Source organism: Balaenoptera ricei, chromosome 9 (genome assembly GCF_028023285.1).
Source record: "Balaenoptera ricei isolate mBalRic1 chromosome 9, mBalRic1.hap2, whole genome shotgun sequence".
Lineage (NCBI taxonomy): Eukaryota > Metazoa > Chordata > Mammalia > Artiodactyla > Balaenopteridae > Balaenoptera > Balaenoptera ricei.
The window spans coordinates 33,092,537-33,118,508 of NC_082647.1; the positions used below are offsets into that span (position 1 = coordinate 33,092,537).

The window sequence follows — 25,972 nt, forward strand, 5'->3', positions numbered from 1 at the left end:
AAATACCCTAAACAGAATGTAGGGTAAGACCCCCGAAAGGAATTGGAAGCGCTGGCCAGGAGGTCAGCTCCGCTCACCCCGCCACACGGGCCACTTTTCCTCTCCCAAGGGCTTACGACTGGCGGGAATGAACCCGGGGCACTGCGCGCGCTCACGCGCCTGCGCCCGAGGGCCCAAGGCCCCAACGCCAGCGCGTCGCGCTTGCCCGCACAGCCTTCCCGCGCAGCCTTACGCGCTCCCCGGTGCGCAGGCGCAGAGAGAGCGGGCGTGTGGGCGGGCGTGCGGCTGATTCTGTAGGGACCTGGCCGGCGGGCATGGCTGCAGGCCCCTTCCGCGGTCTGGCAGTGGCCGGTGGAGGCGAGAGTAGCGAGAGCGAGGATGACGGCTGGGAGATTGGGTATCTCGACCGGGCAGCTCAGGTAGCAAAGGAGGACTTGTCTTGGCCGCACCTGGATCGGCCTTCCCTGGCCATGAAACCTCATACTTCCTCGCCTGTGTTTCCCTAACTTTTTTTCCAGTGTAAATACAGGCTTTTGGACTGCAAACCAATTCGCAGTTTCCCTAAAATGCGCTTCTTTAGGTTGTCGATGTAGCTCTTTACTTAGGTTTGGACCCATCATAACGCAAAGATAATTTTAGTTATGAGTTAGTCACAAACTTTGGATGTTACCTCCCCCCACCCCCTACCCCCCAAAAAAAAGATGTACCAAAACCCGATCATTATTGTTTCCAGATGCAGTGGAAATGAAAGTATGTGTAACAGGAAAATTTTTTAACTTTCTGCTTTTTTAGAAATTAAAAGGACCGTTACCCATTGAAGAAAAGCATGAAACATTTAAGAAAGCTTTGACCACAGGAGATGTTTCATTGGTCGAGGAGCTCCTGGATTCTGGTGAGAATTAAGGGACAGTTTCAACCTAACACAGTTGTCTCAGTTCACAAGGATTCCTTATTTTAAAAGGTTTGAGGGCTTCCCTGGTGGTGCAGGGGTTGGGAGTCTGTCTGCCGGGGCAGGGGACGCGGGTTCGAGCCCTGGTCCGGGAGGATCCCACATGCCGCGGAGCGGCTGGGCCCGTGGGCCACGATTGCTGGGCCTGCGCGTCTGGAGCCTGTGCTCCGCAGCGGGAGAGGCTGTGATGGTGGGAGGCCTGTGCACTGCGATGAGGGGGGCCCCCGCTTGCCGCAACTGGAGAGGGCCCTCGCAGGGGGATGAGGACCCAGCACAGCCATAAATAAATAAATTAAAAAAAAAAAAAAAAAAAAGGTTTGAGTTGTTTTTCTAATGGAAGCACAGTGAATGTTAGTATCTCAAGTGTCCTACATGTCTTACTTGACTCAGTTCTCTCTGCCTTATTTTCTTCCTCTAACACAAATTTGGAATGCCACACTGACACCGTCCATCAGTTGTTCCACCTCCTTCAAAAGGTCTAGTCAGACTAATCCTACCCCACTTTGATAATCCTTACTTACTTTGCTCAGCATTTACTTGTCTATAATTATTATTATGTGTTTATCAAGAATTGTTTCTAGTTATGTACATTTTAGTTAATGTTCTTTGCCTGTGTTGGTTGTGTCAGTGTGTGAATGAGAATGAAGTAGGAATCTATCTGGATACCTCTTCCAGCCTATCGCCTACTCAGTGTGCTTCCTTGGGAAAGTCATTTGAACTTCCAGAGCATCTATTTCTTTATAAAAACATTATAATTCTGTCTTGGGTCCCATGACATTTTTCTGTGTATTAAATTAAATATTATTTTTTTAAATTACCTTGACATGGAAATGTGAGTTGTTGATAATGACTGAAATTATCAAAGGAGTAACAAGCATCTACTGTCTACCTGTAAATACAAAACATTCACACACAAAATTGTATATAGCAAAATGTTTTCCTTCTATGCTAGAGATGCATGGTTTATTGGAAAGTAAATCATTTTGGAAACAGTACAGTTCTGGGTTTGATTATTAGCCCTGCCACTTGATGGCTCTGTAATCTTGACCAAGTTAGGAAACTTCCTAAACTTCAATTACCCCCTTTTAAAAACCGAGATGCACTGTATCAAAGGGTTTTTTTTGGGGGGGGGTGATTAAAATGATAGACTATATACAGGTCTTAGAACATATAGGCATTATATAAATATTAGCTGTTGTTAACAAGAAGGATCCTGTAACTTTGTGGACAATGGAACTTGAATTTATAATTAAAAAATTAAATTGAATCAAATTGGAATAACTGAAAGAGGCCTAATACTAGGATATGAACACATGCAGGAGTGTGCATAGTGTTGGATGGGATGGAATAAGCAGAAATTTGTTTTAGAAAAGCGAGTTTGCCTTCGGAGTAGTGGTACTAGGTGCAATGAAGTGTCGGAGGCTCTTGAAAGGACTTGAAAAGAGCCTACTGGTAAAGTATTTCGTCAGCCTTTTAAAATTTGTCTTTAATTACAAAAAAATTTAAACTTCCTTTTAAAAAAACAATAACAAGTAGGTATAAGTAGAGAAACACCTTTGTCCCCACTTTCACCCGTATTACCCCTGAAGTCTCATTTTCACACGTAACTCTTGTTTTAGTACTTCCTGATTTCCTTCCACATGTCATTATTTAACACTTTAAAAAATATTTTTACTTGTTTGCCTTTTAAAGCCATACATATTCCTGCACCAGTTGGAAGTTTAATAAAAAAAATGAAACCTCCTTTTGAGTCAGCCATTTTTAGCAGTCTTTGGTTTTTGTTCTTCTGCTATGCACTAACATTTTCAGTTCTCTTTAAATTATTAAATATTTTAGACATTCAAAAAATGTATGGCGACTTATCTTTTTCCCCCTGGAGATTACCACTCTCCTATAGCTGGTATTTATTATTCCTATGTACGTCTTTATACTTTTACTATATGTATATACCCCCAAACAATTTAGTGTTATTTTGAATGTTTTTGAGCTATAAAAATATATTGTGTCAATCCTTTTAAACTTATCTTTTTTGCATTATGCTTAGAACATAATATGTGCTTAATAATTTACTTTTTTGAGCTTAGAGGTGATGATTATTAAGAATTTTTATACTAAAATGCCACATTTGCTTAGCTTTATCGTCACATCTTTTCCTTTTTACTTTTGCTGTCACAGTTTGAGCAGTAATGTCAATAAGAAAAGAATAATGAGAAAACAAAATGATCTTTTCTCTGATCTCATTCATATGCTTTCAGTTGCAGCAATTTAAAGAGGAAAATTTGTTAGAGAAGACAAGTTGGGCCAGCAGTATATATATATATGTACTAAGATAGTTTTCTGTTGTTTTCTCCTAGGAATTATCATGCACCTTATATCAATTAAAGTTAGACAATTGGGAATTTGACAAATATAGTCTTTCAATAACTTAGTGTTCCTACAGAAAAAAAGTGAGTTCTCCCTAACAAGTTTGCATTCCTTCAGTGATATGACCTTCATCTTTGCAGATGGAACACTTTAGAGCCAGAGACTACAACCTGTAAATTATAAGGTATTAAAGGAAGCCTATATTCAGTGGTTTTCACATACAAGTGTTCCTTCTTTGAAACAGAAAAACGTTCTGTTTTTTTTTTCTTTTCTTAAGATTAGCAGATATTTCTTAGGTTGAAGAGAGTTTGCCACTTATATCTTGATCTCTTTATAGCAAAGGCTTTACATAAATTTAATGGGTTATGTTCGCTGCCTTTTTATAATCTTGTCCTTGTATCATATCTTCTATGCTCCTCCCCAGTCTTAGATCCAAATCTAGATTAGTTCAACCATTTTTTTTTTCTTTTTTATGTGAGTAAACCAATCAGTGCTATTGGTGGTGGTGGGGGGGGGGTGGTGTGGAAATCAGATGACTTCAGGGATTTGTACCGTTAATGATTGATTTGAGGATTTTAAGGTCAGCTGGCTCTCATTGTTTCTTAACAGTTACTATCCATCCCTTTCTGTCTGATTCTGGATGGTGGCTATTTAAAACTTTATCCTGCTCCTCAGGCCTGATATCTCTTCTGTGCCTCTCCTTATTCTAGCTCACTGTTTCATTCATTTGTCCAAAGCAGAACTTGAAAGTTATTTTCTATTTGTTCTTTTCCAACACTCCTCTTCCTCAAAGTAATTTTAAATTCCAATAACCCTGCCTTTGAAATGTCTTTTTGGATTTCTTCTTCTTTTTCTCTGCTGCCCTTGCTCTGACTTTTGCATGGACTTCCAGCCTCATAACCGGTTCTCCCTGCCTCCTATCCCACTCTCAACAGTGGTACCTACATTTTCTTTTTTTTTTTTTTTTTTTTCCCATACATATTTTCATAAAAATACAAATATAAGATTTTTAGAAATTCATGTAATGTCTGAAACATTTATGTTAACATATTTCCATACAAATAACCCAATGAAAGTTTAGTATTAGTTGTTTTGTTTGTTTTTTTATACTGCAGGTTCTTATTAGGCATTAATTTTATACACATCAGTGTATACATGTCAATCCCAATCGCCCAATTCAGCACACCCCACCGCAGTTTTCCCCCCTTGGTGTCCATATGTCCATTCTCTACATCTGTGTCTCAACTTCTGCCCTGCAAACTGGCTCATCTGTACCATTTTTCTAGGTTCCACATACATGCATTAATATACGATATTTGTTTTTCTCTTTCTGACTTACTTCACTCTGTATGACAGTCTCTAGATCCATCCACGTCTCAACAAATGACTCAATTTCGTTCCTTTTTATGGCTGAGTAATATTCCATTGTATATATGTACCACAACTTCTCTATCCATTCGTCTGTTGATGGGCATTTAGGTTGCTTCCATGACCTGGCTATTGTAAATAGTGCTGCAATGAACATTCGGGTGCATGTGTCTTTTTGAATTACGGTTTTCTCCGGGTATATGCCCAGTAGTGGGATTGCTGGGTCATATGGTAATTCTATTTTTAGTTTTTTAAGGAACCTCCATACTGTTCTCCATAGTGGCTGTATCAATTTACATTCCCACCAACAGTGCAAGAGGTTTCCCTTTTCTCCACACCCTCTCCAGCATTTGTTGTTTGTAGATTTTCTGATGATGCCCATTCTAACTGGTGTGAGGTGATACCTCATTGTAGTTTTGATTTGCATTTCTCTAATAATTAGTGATGTTGAGCTTCTTTTCATGTGCTTCGTGGCCATCTGTATGTCTTCTTTGGAGAAATGTCTATTTAGGTCTTCTGCCCATTTTTGGATTGGGGTGTTTGTTTCTTTAATATTGAGCTGAATGAGCTGTTTATATATTTTGGAGATTAATCCTTTGTCCGTTGATTCATTTGCAAATATTTTCTCCCATTCTGAGGGTTGTCTTTTCATCTTGTTTATGGTTTCCTTTGCTGTGCAAAAGCTTTGAAGTTTCATTAGGTCCCACTTGTTTATTTTTGTTTTTATTTCCATTACTCTAGGAGGTGGATCAAAAAAGATCTTGCTGTGATTTATGTCAAAGAGTGTTCTTCCTATGTTTTCCTCTAAGAGTTTTATAGTGTCCAGTCTTATATTTAGGTCTCTAATCCATTTTGAGTTTATTTTTGTGTATGGTGTTAGGGAGTATTCTAATTTCATTCTTTTACATGTAGCTGTCCAGTTTTCCCAGCACCACTTATTGAAGAGACTGTCTTTTCTCCATTGTATATCTTTGCCTCCTTTGTCATAGATTAGTTGACCATAGGTGCGTGGGTTAATCTCTGGGCTTTCTATCTTGTTCCATTGATCTATGCTTCTGTTTTTCTGCCAGTCCCATATTGTCTTGATTACTGTAGCTTTGTAGTATAATCTGAAGTCAGGGAGTCTGATTCCTCCAGCTCCATTTTTTTCCCTCAAGACTGCTTTGGCTATTCGGGGTCTTTTGTGTCTCCATACAAATTTTAAGATGATTTGTTCTAGCTCCGTAAAAAATGCCATTGGTAATTTGATAAGGATTGCATTGAATCTGTAGATTGCTTTGGGTAGTATAGTCATTTTCACAATGTTGATTCTTCCAATCCAAGAACATGGCATATCTCTCCATCTGTTGGTATCATCTTTAATTTCTTTCATCAGTGTCTTATAGTTTTCTGCATACAGGTCTTTTGTCTCCCTAGGTAGGTTTATTCCTAGGTATTTTATTCTTTTTGTTGCAATGATAAATGTGAGTGTTTCCTTAATTTCTCTTTCAGGTATTTCATCATTAGTGTATAGGAATGCAAGAGATTTCTGTGCATTAATTTTGTATCCTGCAACTTTACCATATTCATTAATTAGCTCTAGCAGTTTTCTGGTGGCAGTTTTAGGATTCTCTATGTATAGTATCATGTCATCCGCAAACAGTGACAGTTTTACTTCTTCTTTTCCAATTTGTATTCCTTTTATTTCCTTTTCTTCTCTGATTGCCGTGGCTAGGACTTCCAGAACTATGTTGAATAATAGTGGTGAGAGTGGACATCCTTCTCTCGTTCCTGATCTTAGAGGAAATGCTTTCAGTTTTTCACCATTGAGAATGATGTTTGCTGTCAGTTTGTCATATATGGCCTTTATTATGTTGAGGTAGGTTCCCTCTATGCCCACTTTCTGGAGAGTTTTTATCAGAAATGGGTGTTGAATTTTGTCAAAAGCTTTTTCTGCATCTATTCAGATGATCATATGGTTTTTATTCTTCAATTTGTTAATATGGTGTATCACATTGATTGATTTGCATATATTGAAGAATCCTTGCATCCCTGGGATAAATCCCACTTGATCGTGGTGTATGATCCTTTTAACGTGTTGTTGGATTCTGTTTGCTAGTATTTTGTTGAGGATTTTTGCATCTATATTCATCAGTGATACTGGTCTGTAATTTTCTTTTTTTGTAGTGTCTTTGTCTGGTTTTGGTATCAGGGTGATGGTGGCCTCATAGAATGAGTCTGGGAGTGTTCCTTCCTCTGCAATTTTTGGGAAGAGTTTGAGAAGGATGGGTGTTAGCTCTTCTCTAAATGTTTGATAGAATTCACCTGTGAAGCCATCTGGTCCTGGACTTTTGTTTTTTGGAAGATTTTTAATCACTGTTTCAATTTCATTACTTGTGATTGGTCTGTTCATATTTTCTGTTTCTTCCTGGTTCAGTCTTGGAAGGTTATACCTTTCTAAGAATTTGTCCATTTCTTCCAGGTTGTCCATTTTATTGGCATAAAGTTGCTTGTAGTAGTCTCTTAGGATGCTTTGTATTTCTGCGGTGTCTGTTGTAACTTCTCCTTTTTCATTTCTGATTTTATTGATTTGAGTCCTCTCCCTCCTTTTCTTGATGAGTCTGGCTAATGGATTATCAATTTTGTTTATCTTCTCAAAGAACCAACTTTTAGTTTTATTGATCTTTGCTATTGCTTTCTTTGTTTCTATTTCATTTATTTCTGCTCTGATCTTTATGATTTCTTTCCTTCTGCTAACTTTGGGTTTTGTTTGTTCTTCTTTCTCTAGTTTCTTTAGGTGTAAGGTTAGATTGTTTACTTGAGAGTTTTCTTGTTTCTTTAGGTAGGCTTGTATAGCTATAAACTTCCCTCTTAGAACCGCTTTTGCTGCATCCCGTAGGTTTTGGGTCGTCGTGTTTTCATTGTCATTTGTCTCTAGGTATTTTTTTATTTCCTCTTTGATTTCTTCAGTGATCTCTTGGTTATTTAGTAACGTATTGTTTAGCCTCCATGTGTTTGTCTTTTTTACATTTTTTTCCCTGTAATTCATTTCTAATCTCATAGCGTTGTGGTCAGAAAAGATGCTTGATATGATTTCAATTTTCTTAAATTTACCGAGGCTTGATTTGTGACCCAAGATGTGATCTATCCTGGAGAATGTTCCGTGTGCACTTGAGAAGAACGTGTAATCTGCTGTTTTTGGATGGAATGTCCTATATATATCAATTAAATCTATCTGGTCTATTGTGTCATTTAAAGCTTCTGTTTCCTTATTTGTTTTCATTTTGGATGATCTGTCCATTGGTGTAAGTGAAGTGTTAAAGTCCCCCACTATTATTGTGTTACTGTCGATTTCCTCTTTTATAGCTGTTAGCAGTTGCCTTATGTATTGAGGTGCTCCTATGTTGGGTGCATATATATTTATAATTGTTATATCTTCTTCTTGGATTGATCCCTGGATCATTATGTAGTGTCCTTCCTTGTCTCTTGTAACATTCTTTATTTTAAAGTCTATTTTATCTGATATGAGTATAGCTACTCCAGCTTTCTTTTGATTTCCATTTGCATGGAATATCTTTTTCCATCCCCTCACTTTCAGTCTGTATGTGTCCCTAGGTCTAAAGTGGGTCTCTTGTAGACAGCATATAAATGGGTCTTGTTTTTGTATCCATTCAGCCAGTCTATATCTTTTGGTTGGGGCATTTAATCCATTCACGTTTAAGGTAATTATCGATATGTATGTTCCTATGACCATTTTCTTAATTGTTTTGGGTTTGTTTTTGTAGGTCCTTTTCTTCTCTTGTGTTTCCCACTTAGAGAAGTTCCTTTAGCATTTGTTGTAGAGCTGGTTTGGTGGTGCTGAATTCTCTTAGCTTTTGCTTGTCTGTAAAGCTTTTGATTTCTCCATCAAATCTAAATGAGATCCTTGCCGGGTAGAGTAATCTTGGTTGTAGGTTCTTCCCTTTCATCACTTTAAGTATATCATGCCACTCCCTTCTGGCTTGCAGAGTTTCTGCTGAGAAATCAGCTGTTAACCTTATGGGAGTTCCCTTGTATGTTATTTGTCGTTTTTCCCTTGCTGCTTTCAATAATTTTTCTTTGTCTTTAATTTTTGCCACTTTGATTAATATGTGTCTTGGCGTGTTTCTCCTTGGGTTTATTCTGTATGGGACTCTCTGCGCTTCCTGGACTGGGGTGGCTATTTCCTTTCCCATGTTAGGGAAGTTTTCGACTATAATCTCTTCAAATATTTTCTCTGGTCCTTTCTCTCTCTCTTCTCCTTCTGGGACCCCTATAATGCGAATGTTGTTGCGTTTAATGTTGTCCCAGAGGTCTCTTAGGCTGTCTTCATTTCTTTTCATTCTTTTTTCTTTAGTCTGTTCCGCAGCAGTGAATTCCACCATTCTGTCTTCCAGGTCACTTATCCGTTCTTCTGCCTCAGTTATTCTGCTATTGATTCCTTCTAGTGTAGTTTTCATTTCAGTTATTGTATTGGTCATCTCTGTTTGTTTGTTCTTTAATTCTTCTAGGTCTTTGTTAATCATTTCTTGCATCTTCTCAATCTTTGCCTCCATTCTTATTCCGAGGTCCTGGATCATCTTCACTATCATTATTCTGAATTCTTTTTCTGCAAGGTTGCCTATCTCCACTTCATTTAGTTGTTTTTCTGGGGTTTTTTCTTGTTCCTTCATCTGGTACATAGCCCTCTGCCTTTTCATCTTCTCTATCTTTCTGTAACTGTGGTTTTTGGTCCACAGGCTGCAGGATTGTAGTTTTTCTTGCTTCTCCATTTTCTTTATAATACGAATATAATTATGTAAATCCCTGGATCACAAACTATAGTCTACATTTCTTAGCCCTAACCTACCTTTTTAACCTTATGTTTGGCCAGTAACCCATGGTTAAATTTTGCATTGGGAAGGAAGGTAAAAGAGTTTTAATAAGGAATATATTTGGTATTTGCCACCATAGAGATGTATGATAATATTCTAACTAAAAAGACAGTTTATATCTGTGAAACTTTTTCCAACTGCCCTAGAGAGAAAAAGGCAGCATGTAAAAACCTGTTCTAATATAAATATATATTATATGAAAAAACATTTGACAGATTCAATCTCTTGGAAAATAGTGAACCTGAAGTGAACTATAGTGAAACTGAAGTTAGCTTTTTTTATCAAAGTTCATATAATTTTCTATTTTTCTGAAGCCCATTATTACCAAGAAATTCCCTTCCATTATAAAGTACACAGTGTATGTCACTATGTGAAGTACTTTAAACATATTAAGGTGACAGTGATTTTTTTTTTGGTAGGGGAGGTTTTAAAACCTTGTCTTTATATTGACAGGCATCAGTGTAGAGTTCAGCTTTCGCTATGGGTGGACTCCCCTTATGTATGCTGCCAGTGTTTCCAACGTAGCGCTGCTTCGGGTCCTTTTGGACAGAGGTGCTAATGCAAGCTTTGATAAGGGTAAGATGTTTTAAATATTTAAATATGTGAAAATGTACTTTGTATATTTTTCTGTTTAGAAGCCTAATTATATTCTGTTTGGGGGTGGTGATATATACTTTCCAGGCTCTGTTTTCATAAATTCACTTTAAAGTAAACCTTTGCTCTTGAAAAAAATCGAAATAAGGTTAAGATATTTGAGGTAACTTAACTGATTATCTTTACTGTGATTTTCTTGATTCCCAAGCAGCTATTATACAAAGTGAAAAAAATTAGTTTTTTAAAAAAATCTTCTATAAACAACATAAAAAACCAAATTAGAAACCATAGATATTTTGAAAAACCTTCTATCCAAAGAGATATATTCCATTTATATTATTGTTATAAATGGTTGTGTTCTTACTATATACCTTTAACTTCTATGCTAGAGAGTTTTGGTTATTTTTAAGGTAAAATGCACTGAAAGAAAACACTGAAAAGCTGATAATTTAGTGGAAAATTGCTTGAAAATCAGTCTTTGGAATTTACAACTCAACTCTGAATTATATCACTTAAAGTTGTTTCAAAGATAATTTATTAAATCCATTTGTTTCTGTCTTTGTCAGTAGTGCTTTGATTGCTTTTGAAGAATAAGAGTATATGTGCAAATGCTATTTAATTATTATATTGAATTACTGATTATTTTTTACATGTTTCCAATAGACAGTTCATTTCATAATTCAGGTATAGGTTTCATTTTAGAATTAATTTTCATATTAATTTTGTACTACATTAGATATTTGTAAAATCATTTCTATTTTTTTCTCATTTATATATTTTATATAAATTCTTGTCTTATTGACAATTTTATGTTTAATCTGCTGCTGTGGTAGGTTTTTCTTATTGTGTCATTTAAAAATATCACCCAGGGGAAAAAAAGAAAAATATCACCCAGGGACTTCCCTGGTGGTCCAGTGGTTAAGACTCCTCTCCCAATGCAGGAGGCACAGGTTCAATCCCTGGTTGGGGAACTAAGATCCCACATGCCACATGGCGTGGCCTAAAAAGAAAAAAAAAAAAATCTCCCAATGAAAGCTATACTTAGAAATGAGATTTTTGAAAGTGTATAAAATGTTGTGCTCAAAAAACTGATTAATAGTTTTCTTTCTCTGCTTCTTGTAATAAGAGGAATACCTTTCAGTTATAAAACACTTTATATTTTGCCCAGCATGTTCACATAAATTATTTTATGTATCCCACGGGCCCCCTCAGGTAGAGGGCAGACTTTAGCTTCTTATATGTAAGTTAGGTCTACTAAGATATCACTGGAATCACAGTTTATTAGTGACAGAACTGGGACCGAATCTATATTTCTATATTTGGTCAATATTGAACCACAAATGTAAGCCGTGGCTGGCATGACCTATTTTTAATTCCCCAATTCTTACTTGAGAATTGTTTTTTGTTTTGTTTTGGTTTTTAATTTACCCTGATCTCCACTGATGCCATAGGAGCCAAGGGAAGAAGAGTTTTAGGAAATGGGATGGGCTAAGAGAGATCAAGTACAAAAGGACTAAAAAGAAACCAATACATGTAGCAGTTAGGACATCTTCAGTAGGATAGTTTGGGCATAAGCCAGATTTCAGTGAGTGGTCAAATCAGTGAGGGCTAAAGAAGTGAAATCAGAGAATATCAATCATTGTTTTTTAACCATGTGTTCAAGGCATACTTTAATCAATCAAAAACTATTCAACTCCAGGCAGTAAATCTCCACAGAGCCCATACTCTGAACCACTTTCCTATTCTCTTGAAGAAATGAGAATAGGGAAAGGAAATTAGTAAATGAATTGTAGATATACTTTGGAAATTGATAGTTCATCCCTGAGCTCATTTTTTGGTGAAGGAATACAAAGAGTTACCTGCTAAGAACAAGAGATTTGGAAATAGGTTATAGAATTTTAAGAATGCAATAAATATTTAGAATCTTTTGAATGGTAAAAGAAGTTAATTAGATACACTTTCTGATGTGTATGGGGTTTTCCTCACCTTTCCTTTCACTATAGATAAGCAAACTATTTTGATAACTGCATGTTCTGCTCGTGGCTCAGAGGAACAGATCTTGAAGTGTGTAGAGCTACTACTTTCAAGAAATGCTGATCCAAATGTTGCTTGTAGGTAAGAACCTTACTATTTGTTCAAAAATGATGAAGATACTTTTCTTTGATTATCAGCCTTTTGTTTGATTATGTTAAACACTTGACAGCATGATTTTTTTTTTTTTTAAATGAGTTGAACTTTTTTTTTTTTTTTTTTTTTTTTATTTATTTAGGCTGTGTTGGGTCTTCGTTTCTGTGCGAGGGCTTTCTCCAGTTGACAGCATGATTTTTTAAACATCATGAGCAGTGTGTGTTTACTTGGCCATAAAGCTGATGAATGAAAATAAGTCATAAGGTCATGGTTCCAATTGTATAAGAGTATCAAAGGAAGGGCATGTCATCAAAGTAGTCTTTCTATTTTTAATATTTAGAGGAATGTCCTAAGAAGTTGAATGAGAGGGAAAGTATGACAATAAACTGTATCATTTTCCTTTGAATTACACACTCAAAAGAATATGATAATTGAGCTATAATAGTAAAGCCTCTTAGTATTCTCTCTATAAAACACAGACCCACTAAACAATTTACACAGATACTATGAATTCCAAAATAATATATCAAAATGTTTCCATTTTCCTAAGACTTTTCCAGTTAACTATATTGTATATGTAATAGCGCCTAGATGCATAGAAGATATGCAGTGAATGTATCTTGCATCTGTTAAAATGTCAATAATAAAAAAAAATGAATCAGATTGTTTCAAATTCCTATCACTGACTTCCTTCTTGTCTGGCTCCAATTTCCTATTAAAGCTCTTTCTGTTTTATTTAATCTTCAAAATGAAGCAAGTGGGAAGTAGCCCATCCCATAGAAAATGTCTAGTGTGAAAAGAATTATAATGCCTGATATATAGAAGTAACTAGGCTTTACTCTAGAAGTTTTTTTCTAATTTAGCTTAGTTTCTGTGACCTGTATAGCAGCTTTGGAAAGTACTGTACAGCTGTAGATAATTCCCAGATCTTTTCTGAGAGGCAGAGATTTTGATTTAGTAGAGCGGTTCAAGCAAGGTCTATTTGGTCTTCCAGTGGATTTTTGGCAAAGCCTACAGACTTTTTTTTTTTTTGGCTGCATTGGGTCTTCGTTGCTGCACGCGGGCTTTCTGTAGTTGTGGCAAATGGGGGCTACTCATCGTGGTGGGGACGCAGGCTTCTCATTGCGGTGGCTTCTCTTGTTGCAGAGCATGGGCTCTACACACACGGGCTTCAGTAGTTGCAGCACGCAGGCTCAGTAGTTCCAGCACGCGGGCTCTAGAGCGCAGGTTCAGTAGCTGTGGCACACGGGCTTAGCTGCTCCTTGGCATGTGGGGTCTTCCCTTACCAGGGCTCAAACCCGTGTCCCCTGCATTGGCAGGCGGATTCTTAAGCACTGTGCCACGAGGGAAGTCCCTGGAGACATTTTTGATTGTCACATCTGGGAGATGCTACTGGCATCTAATGGATAGAGGCCAGGGATGCTACTAAACATCCTACAGTGTGTAGGACAGCCCCTTAAAACAAAGAATTGCCCATCCCAAAATGTCAAAAGTGCCAAGGTTGAAAAATCTAGTGTGAGAAAAGTCAAAGCTTATGGAGTGGATAATCAGTATTTAACAAATAAAGATTTAAAAAGAACTGGGAAAGAAACTACCTGCGAATTCTTAGCAAATCAATTCACAGGAACTTTTATTCTGTCATTTACAGTATAATCCCTAGTTAGGTATACCTTTTGAATCTGATTGTACCTTGAAATTAGGAACTCCAGGATACCTTACTGAAGTAAACTTCAACAGGTGCTGTAATTTTTTTTTTCGAATTTTATTTATTTTTTCATACAGCAGGTTCTTATTAGTCATTGATTTTATACACATCAGTGTATACATGTCAGTCCCAATGGCCCAATTCAGCACAGCACCATCCCCACCCCCCCGTGGCTTTCCCCCCTTGGTGTCCATACGTTTGTTCTCTACATCTGTGTCTCAACTTCTGCCCTGCAAACCGGTTCATCTGTACCATTTTTCTAGGTTCCACATACATGCGTTAATATACAATATTTGTTTTTCTCTTTCTGACTTACTTCACTCTGTATGACAGTCTCTAGGTCCATCCACCTCACTACAAATAACTCAATTTCGTTTCTTTTTATGGCTGAGTAATATTCCATTGTATATATGTCCCACAACTTCTTTATCCATTCGTCTGTCGATGGGCATTTAGGTTGCTTCCATGACCTGGATATTGTAAATAGTGCTGCATTGGACATTGGCGTGCATGTGTCTTTTGGAATTACGGTTTTCTCTGGGTATATGCCCAGGAGTGGGATTGCTGGGTCATGGTAATGGTAATTCTATTTTTTGTTTTTTAAGGAACCTCCATACTGTTCTCCATAGTGGCTGTATCAATTTACATTCCCACGCACAGTGCAAGAGGGTTCCCTTTTCTCCACACCCTCTCCAGCATTTGTTGTTTGTAGATTTTCTGATGATGCCCATTCTTACTGGTGTGAGGTGATACCTCATTGTGGTTTTGATTTGCATTTCTCTAATGATTAGTGATGTTGAGCAGCTTTTCATGTGCTTCTTGGCCATCTGTATGTCTTCTTTGGAGAAATGTCTATCTAGGTCTTCTGCCCATTTTTGGATTGGGTTGTTGGTTTTTATAATATTGAGCTGCATGAGCTGTTTATATATTTTGGAGATTAATCCTTTGTCCGTTGATTCATTTGCAAATATTTTCTCCCATTCTGCGGGTTGTCTTTTCGTCTTGTTTATGGTTTCCTTTGCTGTGCAAAAGCTTTGAAGTTTCATTAGGTCCCATTTGTTTATTTTTGTTTTTATTTCCATTACTGTAGGAGGTGGATCAAAAAAGATCTTGCTATGATTTATGTCAAAGAGTGTTCTTCCTATGTTTTCCTCTCAGAGTTTTATAGTGTCCAGTCTTACATTTAGGTCTTGATTCCATTTTGAGTTTATTTTTGTGTATGGTGTTAGGGAGTGTTCTGATTTCATTCTTTGACATGTAACTATCCAGTTTTCCCAGCACCACTTATTGAAGAGGCTGTCTTTTCTCCATTGTATATCCTTGCTTCCTTTGTCATAGATTAGTTGACCATAGGTGCGTGGGATTATCTTTGGGCTTTCTATCTTGTTCCATTGATCTATGTTTCTGTCTTTGTGCCAGTACCATATTGTCTTGATTACTGTAGCGTTATAGTATATTCTGAAGTCAGGGAGTCTGATTCCTCCAGCTCCGTTTTTTTCCCTCAAGACTGCTTTGGCTATTTGGGGTCTTTTGTGTCTCCATACAAATTTTAAGACTTTTTGTTCTAGTTCTGTAAAAAATGCCATTGGTAATTTGATAGGGATTGCATTGAATCTGTAGATTGCTTTGGGTAGTATAGTCATTTTCACAATATTGATTCTTCCAATCCAAGAACATGGTATATCTCTCCATCTGTTGGTATCATCTTTAATTTCTTTCATCAGTGTCTTATAGTTTTCTGCATACAGGTCTTTTGTCTCCCTAGGTAGGTGTATTCCTAGGTATTTTATTCTTTTTGTTGCAGTGGTAAATGGGAGTGTTTCCTTAATTTCTCTTTCAGGTTTCTCATCATTAGTGTATAGGAATGCAAAAGATTTCTGTGCATTAAGTTTGTATCCTGCAACTTTACCAAATTGATTGATTAGCTCTAGTAGTTTTCTGGTGGCATCTTTAGGATTCTCTATGTATAGTATCATGTCATCTGCAAACAGTGACAGTTTTACCTTTCTTTTCCAATATGTATTCCTTTTATCTTTTTTTCTTCTCTGATTGCTGTGGCTAGGACTTCCAAAACTATGTTGAATAATAGTGGTGAGAGTGGATATCCTTGTCTCATTCCTGATCTTAGAGGAAATGCTTTCAGTTTTTCACCACTGAGAATGATGTTTGCTGTGGGTTTGTCATATATGGCCTTTATTATGTTGAGGTAGGTTCCCTCTATGCCCACTTTCTGGAGAGTTTTTATCATAAATGGGTGTTGAATTTTCTCAAAAGCTTTCTCTGCATCTATTGAGATGATCATATGGTTTTTATTCTTCAATTTGTTAATATGGTGTATCACATTGATTGATTTGCATATATTGAAGAATCCTTGCATCCCTGGGATAAATCCCATTTGATTATGGTGTATGATCCTTTTAATATATTGTTGGATTCTGTTTGCTAGTATTTTGTTGAGGATTTTTGCATCTATATTCATCAGTGATATTAGTCTGTAATTTCCCTTTTTTGTAGTATCTTTGTCTGGTTTTGGTATCAGGGTGATGGTGGCCTCATGGAATGAGTTTGGGAGTGTTCCTTCCTCTGCAATTTTTTGAAGGAGTTTGAGAAGGATGGGTGTTAGCTCTTCTCTAAATGTTTGATAGAATTCACCTGTGAAGCCATCTGGTGCTGGACTTTTGTTTGTTGGAAGATTTTTAATCACAGTTTCAATTTCATTAGTTGTGATTGGTCTGTTCATATTTTCTATATCTTCCTGATTCAGTCTTGGAAGGTTATACCTTTCTAAGAATTTGTCCATTTCTTCCAGGTTGTCCATTTTATTGGCATAGAGTTGCTTGTAGTAGTCTCTTAGGATGCTTTGTATTTCTGCAGTGTCTGTTGTAACTTCTCCTTTTTCATTTCTAATTTTATTGATTTGAGTCCTCTCCCTCTTTTTCTTGATGAGTCTGGCTAATGGTTTATCTTCTCAAAGAACCAGCTTTTAGTTTTATTGATCTTTGCTATGGTTTTCTTTGTTTCTTTTTCATTTATTTCTGCTCTGGTCTTTATGATTTCTTTCCTTCTGCTAACTTTGGGTTTTGTTTGTTCTTCTTTCTCTAGTTCCTTTAGGTGTAAGGTTAGATTGTTTATTTGAGATTTTTCTTGTTTCTTGAGTTAGGCTTGTATAGCTATAAACTTCCATCTTAGAACTGCTTTTGCTGCATCCCATAGGTTTTGGATGGTTGTGTTTTCATTGTCATTTGTCTCTAGGTATTTTTTGAATTCCTCTTTGATTTCTTCAATGATCTCTTGGTTATTTAGTAACGTATTGTTTAGCCTCCATGTGTTTGTGGTTTTTACGTTTTTTTCCCTGTCATTCATTTCTAATCTCATACCATTGTGGTCAGAAAAGATGCTTGATATGATTTCAATTTTCTTAGATTTACTGAGGCTTGATTTGTGACCCAAGATGTGATCTATCCTGGAGAATGTTCCGTGCGCACTTGAGAAGAAAGTAGAATCTACTGTTTTGGATGGAATGTCCTATAAATATCAATTACCTCTATCTGGTCTATTGTGTCATTTAAAGCTTCTGTTTCCTTATTTATTTTCTGTTTGGATGATGTGTCCATTGGTGTAAGTGAGGTGTTAAAGTCCCCCACTATTATTGTGTTACTGTCGATTTCCTCTTTTATAGCTGTTAGCAGTTGCCTTAAGTATTGAGGTGCTCCTATGTTGGGTGCATATATATTTATAATTGTTGTATCTTCTTCTCGGATTGATCCCTTGATCATTATGTAGTGTCCTTCCTTGTCTCTTGTAACATTCTTTATTTTAAAGTCTATTTTATCTGATATGAGTACTGCTACTCCACCTTTCTTTTGATTTCCACTTGTGTGGAATATCTTTTCCATCCCCTCACTTTCAGTCTGTATGTGTCCCTAGGTCTGAAGTGGGTCTCTTGTAGACAGCATATATATGGGTCTTGTTTTTGTATCCATTCAGCAAGCCTGTGTCTTTTGGTTGGAGCATTTAATCCATTCACATTTAAGGTAATTATCAATATGTATGTTCCTATGACCATTTTCTTAATTGTTTTGGGTTTGTTTTTGTATGTCCTTTTCTTCTCTTGTGTTTCCCACTTAGAGAAGTTCCTTTAGCATTTGTTGTAGAGCTGGTTTGGTGGTGCTGAATTCTCTTAGCTTTTGCTTGTCTGTAAAGCTTTTGATTTCTCCATCGAATCCGAATGAGATCCTTGCTGGGTAGAGTAATCTTGGTTGTAGGTTCTTCTCTTTCATTACTTTAAGTATATCACGCCACTCCCTTCTGGCTTGTTGAGTTTCTGCTGAGAAATCAGCTGTTAACCTTATGGGAATTCCCTTGTATGTTATTTGTCGTTTTTCCCTTGCTGTTTTCAATAATTTCTCTTTGTATTTAATTTTTGCCACTTTGATTACTATGTGTCTCGGCGTGTTTCTCCTTCGGTTTATCCTGTATGGGACTCTCTGTGCTTCCTGGACTTGGGTGGCTATTTCCTTTCCCATGTTAGGGAAGTTTTCAACTATAATCTCTTCAAATATTTTCTCTGGTCCTTTCTCTCTCTCTTCTCCTTCTGGGACCCCTATAATGCAAATGTTGTTGCGTTTAATGTTGTCCCAGAGGTCTCTTAGGCTGTCTTCATTTCTTTTCATTATTTTTTCTTTAGAGTGTTCCGCAGCAGTGAATTCCAGCATTCTGTCTTCCAGGTCACTTATCCGTTCTTCTGCCTCAGTTATTCTGCTATTGATTCCTTCTAGTGTAGTTTTCATTTCAGTTATTGTATTGTTCATCTCTGTTTGTTCTTTAATTCATCTAGGTCTTTGTTAAACATTTCTTGCATCTTCTCGATCTTTGCCTCCATTCTATTTCCGAAGTCCTGGATCATCTTCACTATCATTATTCTGAATTCTTTTTCTGGAAGGTTGCCTATCTCCACTTCATTTAGTTGTTTTTCTGGGGTTTTATCTTGTTCCTGCATCTGATACATAGCTCTCTGCCTTTTCATCTTGTCTATCTTTCTGTGAATGTGGTTTTTGTTCCACAGGCTGCAGGATTGTAGTTCTTCTTGCTTTTGCTGTCTGCCCTCTGAGGTGCTGTAATTTTGATTTGTACTTTTAGCAATGGCTTATGATAAGACTTGTCTCTCTGGATTCATTGGAAAATTGTTTTTTGTTGCTGCTCTTCAATTTTTGTTCCTACTTCTGCAAGATACTATAGATATTGAAGTCTTTAACCCTCCCAGTCACTTACCATCTTGTAAACACATTGAAGGAGAAGTCAAGCAAATCAGTGTCAGACTATTCTATTTCCTTAAGAACTAGAAGGTGTCTTCTAGATACATAGGGAATATTTGGAAAAAACATATTTTATTTGAATTAAAATAACACAAGGTTAGAATCTGAAGGTAAAACTATAAGGCAACCACACAATTTCAAAACTCAAACTCTAGAGAATTTGCTGAATTTGAAAGAGTATAAGATTTAGATTGGTATGTGCTCAACTAAAATAAATAGAGAATTCTACAGCATGGCTGAAGAAAAGAGCAGTCTGCATCTAATTAACAACTGTGAGAAATACCTGAAAAAACAAACTACTCAACTGCTTTTATTTTAATGCTCAAATAAAGCAATAAAATGATTAAATTGTGTTTTCTTGCAGAAAAAGGATCTTCATAGAGCTAAAAAGAGAATAAGTCATGGCAAATAGTGCTTTTAGGCTGCAGATTTTATATGGATAGCATTAGTGGACCTACAGGGATAGCATGCTGGCAGTGTAAAAGAAAAAAATCTCAGGACACAGGAGAGTGCAGTGAGATTTGGGGGAATTTTATTGGTAATTTTATAGGTAATTCATAGCAGTGGCAAAAATTGAAACCTATTAGAAGATTGCGAGTTTTAGTCTCATGTACAAAATGCCAGAAAATATAAGGGATATGTGAGGGAACTCCTGTTCAGTTAAAACATGTTTAGGTGAATTTACTTTCAAGCTGTTGACATAGCCTGTTTTGTTGAACTGACAGAAATTACCTCTCAAGAAAAAGAGGGGGAAGAGTCAGCCATAAAACATAAATGGATTGTTTTTGTGAAAGCTTGACGGTCATATACTTACTTGCCAGTTGCAAAGGAAGTTGACCTGTAACTACTTTTTTTTTTTTAACTAAAATGAGATCAGTAGTCTTGTTTCATGAAGTTAAAGTAACAGAAAAGTCTTAGAGATCAGTCTCTAATCTAGAAGACAGAAGTCTCATTTTCGATATATAAAGTAGCATGGAAGCCCTTCTGTATTCTATGGATATAACATAAAAGACAGTCTTAGTTTGCATAGAATATGGAAAAAAGAAAAGGAGGGTTTTACCAGTATTAGAAGCAGGAAAATAATTCTAGATCTTATAATGGAAGTGAATCACTTAAATCAAATATACCACTTGGTTCTGTTTGCACTAAAAGTGAATAGAAGAATAAAATTTAAGAAGAAACTGTTGAATTCCCTATACTTAATTAATTAGAGGTCTTGCTGAATGGTACTGAGGAAATTCTGTAGTAAAGTTTTTTATTGTATGTAATTTACATACAGTGAAATATTCAGATTTTCAGTATACAGTTGGATCAGTTTTGACAAACACACATTTGTGTAACTCACACCCCAACATGGAACATTTCTATCATCCCAGAAAGTTCCTTCATGCCCCTTCACAGTGCTCTGGACCTTACTTCTTCTTTTTTATATTTTGCTGCGTTGGGTCTTAGTTGCGGCAGGTGGTCTCTTCGTTGAGGCATACGGGCTCTTTGTTGCAGAGCGAGCTTCTCTCTACTTGTGGCATGCGGGTTTTCTCTCTCTACTTGTGGTGCTCAGGCTCCAGGGCGCATGGGATCTGTAGTTTGCTGCATGTGGGCTCTCTTGCTGAGGTGCCTGAGCTCAGCAGTTGTGGCACGTGGGCTTAGTTGCCCGACCAGTGATTAAACCCACGTCCCCTGCATTGGAAGGCGGATTCTTTACCACTGGACCACCAGGGAAGTCCCTGGAACTTACGTCTATCACTATAAATTATTTTTTGCTATTCTAAAATGTTACATAAATATAATTATACAGAATATTTTCACTCAGGATAATGTTTTAAAGATTCATCCATGTTGTGTGTATCAGAAATTTGTTCCTTTTTGAACCCTCTTGCACTGTTGGTGGGAATGTAAATTGATACAGCCACTATGGAGAACAGTATGGATGTTCCTTTAAAAACTAAAAATAGAACTACCATACGACCCAGCAATCCCACTACTGGGCATATACCATGCAAAAACCATAATTCAAAAAGAAGCATGTACCACAATGTTCATTGTAGCACTATTTACAATAGCCAGGACATGGAAGCCACCTAAGTGTCCATTGACAGATGAATGGATAAAGAAGATGTGGCACATATATACAATGGAATATTAGCCATAAAAAGAAACGAAATTGAGTTATTTGTAGTGAGGTGGATGGACCTAGAGTCTGTCATACAGAGTGAGGTAAGTCAGGAAGAGAAAAACAAATACCGTATGCTAACACATATATATGGAATCTAAAAAAAAAAAGGTTCTGATGAACCTAGGGGCAGGACAGGAATAAAGACACAGATGTAGAGAATGGACTTGAGGACACAGGGAGGGGGAAGGGTAGGCTGGGATGAAGTGAGAGAGTAGCATTAACATATATACACTACCAAATGTAAAATAGATAGCTAGTGGGAAGCAGCTGGGAGATCAGGGAGATCAGCTGGGTGCTTTGTGACCACCTAGAGGGGTGGGATAAGGAGGGTGGGAGGGAGATGTAAGAGGGAGGGGATATGGGGATATATGTATACATATAGTTGATTCACTTTGTTATTGTAACATTGTAACATTCCTTTTTATTGCTGAGTTTCCACTGTATGGAAATTCTGTACTAGTTTAAAGAGATGTGATGAAGTCTTTATGGCCTGACAAAAATAGCTGACTCAATCAGGCAGAAAATTGATTGACTTGGAATTGAAAGAAAAGACGGAATAGTATATTTAAAAGACAGTGAAATTGTTAAAATACTTCAGTAGGCAGAATTGAAAGCATATTATGGCTTGCTCTGTGCTAAGGCAACTTGAGTGCAGACAACATAGTGCATGATTCTGTATCCCTAGCAGCTCCTGGTATTAGGTCCAAGCACCTGTAGCCAGTCCCTTAGCTTGTCTTTCCACAGTGTTTTTTGATCTCACTCCTTTCTTCAACTCTCCCCATATTCCTGTGTCTTTTCCTCTAAAGTTTAAACTATTGAGTCCTACCTATCGCCCCCTTTTCTTTTTTTTTTTAATTTTTAAAATTGTGGTAAAATATTTATAACATGAAATTTGCCATTTTAACCATTTTTAAGTGTACAGTTTAGTGTATTTTTTGACTAAACGTTGCCCCAGTTATTTGAAGCTTTGCAGTCTTTTTGAGCGATGCCCGCTTTTCTAGATTGAGTTGTGAGTTAAACTAAATAGAGACGAGCATCTTGTCAGTTCTTCAGATAGCTGTGACTGTCTGCTTCTTTGTTTTACCTGCTGAATGCTTATTGGTGTTCGTTGTTTGATTTGGTTCAGCAAGCCATTTGTGTATATGTGCTGAATGTCAATATCACTAATTGCTCTTATATCATTTTCAGCGTTTCTTTTATTTCCTTAGCCATTCTAGTTCATTGTTATGGTGAACATTTAATAATATTCAAATTTATTAGATAAAGGTTATTTAAAAGAGCAACTCTCATCTACTTTGAAGTTTTATGTTGTTCCCAAATTTTGTATACAGAGTAGACTTTCAAATCTGCTAGTACATTTGATTCCTAGGTGTCCATGTATTTTGGCAAATTTTTCCTAGTTTCTTCTAACATTTCTCTGTTTCATCTTGAAAATGGCTAATGAACAAAACACCAATTTAATGTGGTAGGTATTATTAAGGTATCTCCATCTGCCACTTCAAGCATTATTATGACAAGCTTCTAAATGTGGGGTTGGTGCCTCAGTTCTGGAGAAGTCTCATCCATTATCTCTTTAAATATTACCTCTGCCCTGTTCTTTTCTCTCTTTCTGGGTCTCTGATTGTATATCTGTTAGACCTTCTCACTGTATCCTCAATGTCTGTCTTCTTTATTCTCCATCTTTTTTTTCACTGTGCCACATTCTGGGTAATAGCTTCTAATCTGCCTTGTAGGTCATTGAATCTCATTTCACTTGCTTCTAATTTATTGTTAAACTTATCAGTTGAGTTCATAATTTCAGTTACTTTTTTTATTTCTAGAAATTCTATTTGAGTCTTTTTAAAATTGGCAGTGTTATAAAGAAGTTACAAAGTATTATTAAGTGTTATAAAGAAGTTTATAGCTTCTTGTTCCCTGAAAATATTTTCAGGCTCTAAATAAAACTTCTTTAATATGGTAAACATATAGTCTAGATGTAACAGTTACAGTATTTGGGATCTTTGTGGGTTTGTCTCTGTTAGCAGTAGTTTCTTATGCTTCTCACTCATGACTAGGTGCTAGTCATTAGATTTTAAAACTTACTTGTTGGAATAATATGAGGCCTCGGACGATCCATCAGAGAGGATTTTGTATATTTCTTACAGGTGCCTAGGGCACTATCAGTCCAGGACTCATGTAATCTAAGTTCAGGGGTTGAAGTTCCCTGGACCATTTTGGTGATGTAAATTAAACCTAAACAGCTGGTTTATTTCTGGTTCATCCTTACCCTAAAGGTACTTAGAGTCCCAGATTAATGTGTCTTGAGTATGGTTTAGTAAACTCTCTACTTTGTATAAGCCCAGTGCTTTGAATTTTGTTTATCTTGAAGTTTGAAGCCACCAAAGCCACAGCTCAATTTCTCATTGGGTTCTTATGCACTGCCAGATGCCCTCAGGGCAAAAGCAACTGTTTATTTACCTCTTTGGGTTTTTGCCACTTCAGTTAGTAGTTCTTTGATATCTTATTCAGTCTCTAAGAAATTTAAAAAAAAATTTTATCTAGCTATTTTAAAAGCCTTCACAATTTTGATCCAAATTTAGCTTGCCATTACTGGAAGTAGAAATCAGCATCTTCTAAATTTTTTAATTGTTTTATTTATATGTCTTCTGTTATCTCTTTAACTCTTTGTATTCCTTGCAGACTTTTAAAAATCTTGTTGAAAACAGCATTGATTTATTATTTAATGATCAGTTAAGTGTGAGTACATATAGATCTACCTTGTTCTTTTATTAGTTTTTCTTAATTTTAAAAATTCTTTTTATTTTCCTTCCCGTAGGACTAATGGGAAAAAACCTGACAACTTGAAAGCCATGTTTAAATTAACACAAATCATGTTTTGTGTTTCTCTTGGATCTTACCACTGACAATACTTAGTGTACTGTGTCTAGCAAATACAACAATTTAATACTGATTTATTTATTTTAGCTTTAGAATTTCTGGGGTTTCTGGGGTTAGGTTTTTTATTTTGTTTTTTAATGAAACATTTATTCAATGTTTCCTGTGTACCAGGCACTGTGTTAATTGCTCTTAAATATGTTGTCTAATATAATCCTTACTGCTCAGTGGTAGATGGTATGTTATTTTTACAGAACAGAAAGTTGGCAATCAAGTGTTTAAGCCTTTGAATGTAGCAAAGGTTTGGTAAGGGAATTCACAAGTTTGATGTGAATAGGATCCACCATTGGGGATGTATTTATATTCCCCGTCTTGTCTAGGTTGAGGATTTTTCAAGACAATCAGTTTAAACAGCATGTCTTTTCTAATTGTTGCAAAACACGTCTTAAATTTGCCTTGTATCTTTGGGTTTTTCCTCTCTTTCCCTAAATTATTGTTGGTACTAGAATGTTCTTACTTGAAAAGTCCACAGATTGCAAAGGGAAGTATGTGAACAGAAAAATATTATCACCTTAATTCAGCATAATTGTATGTAGCTCTGAAAACAAGGTGGCCTGTGACTAAACTGATTGGAACTTGGCAGCTGTGCCATAGTATGGATTTTATCATTCTTTATTTTTTTATATTGATAATGCAGTAACAGATGATACTGTAAATTATTAAAGTCTAAAAGGTCTATATTAGACTATTGGATACATGATAAAATTTGAAACCCTCTTCAATCTAGCCTTAAATTTGCAGTTGGTATTTTTATTGTTTGAGTAATAATAAGCCTTTAAAAAGTACATATAATTAACATTTCTGTTTTTAGGACTTGTGTGTTTTTCCCCCAGTTTGCTAAAACATTTTCTTATATTAAAAAATATATATTTTCTTTACATTTAGTAGGCAATTTTTCTGGCAGGGGAGTTTGTTAAATTCACATCGCTTAGTCATGAGATAAGGGTTTTGTAAAATGATGTGACATTTTATTTTCAATAGCTGTTTTATTACCATTGATAAGACAGCACACATTAACTAATGTCCAAGGTTTTGACGTAATCATTGTGTGATTGTTAACTTGTTCAGTGTTATTGCCTATACAGAAAATACTCTGGGAAAAATGTTGCTTTCTTTATCACAATATAAATTTAGTTGTAAATGTCACTGGAACAGTTTGGTAGATTGAGGTGTAATTTTCAATTAAAATATTAACTTGTGTTCTAGTTGTAAGTAATGATATGACATATCTTTGCTCTGAAAACATAGGCCAAAGTCACAAGAATATTTTCAGAAAAAAATTTTTTAAATAACTTATTTAGAAAATATTACTAGAAATTGTTATTTTGTGATTTTCTTTCTTTTTTTTTTTTATAAATTGCCTGTCCATATCCTATACTCATCTTTTCATTTACCTGTCTTTTCTTTATCTGCATATAGGAGCTGATCTTATCTTTGTCATCAGTTTCCCATGTATGCAAAAGGTGACAAATATCTTAGTGTTACCTTGCATATACAGGGCATAGGATTAATATTGCTATTCATATACGTGGAAATCTGCTTGGTCCTTTTGAAAGCACAGAATGGAGAGGA

At 36.3% G+C, this 25,972-nt stretch overlaps 1 protein-coding gene across 1 annotated transcript in view; it reads left to right on the forward strand.

The window, feature by feature from the left end:
- Positions 1-314: 314 nt before the first annotated feature.
- The window catches only part of ASZ1 (ankyrin repeat, SAM and basic leucine zipper domain containing 1), an 83,845-nt gene continuing 58,187 nt past the window's right edge, over positions 315-25,972 (forward strand). The window contains exons 1-4 of the mRNA XM_059932679.1: positions 315-419; positions 793-892; positions 10,006-10,128; positions 12,150-12,261. Of these exons, the coding sequence (XP_059788662.1) occupies positions 315-419; positions 793-892; positions 10,006-10,128; positions 12,150-12,261 (440 nt within the window). The remainder of the gene's footprint in view (positions 420-792; positions 893-10,005; positions 10,129-12,149; positions 12,262-25,972) is intronic.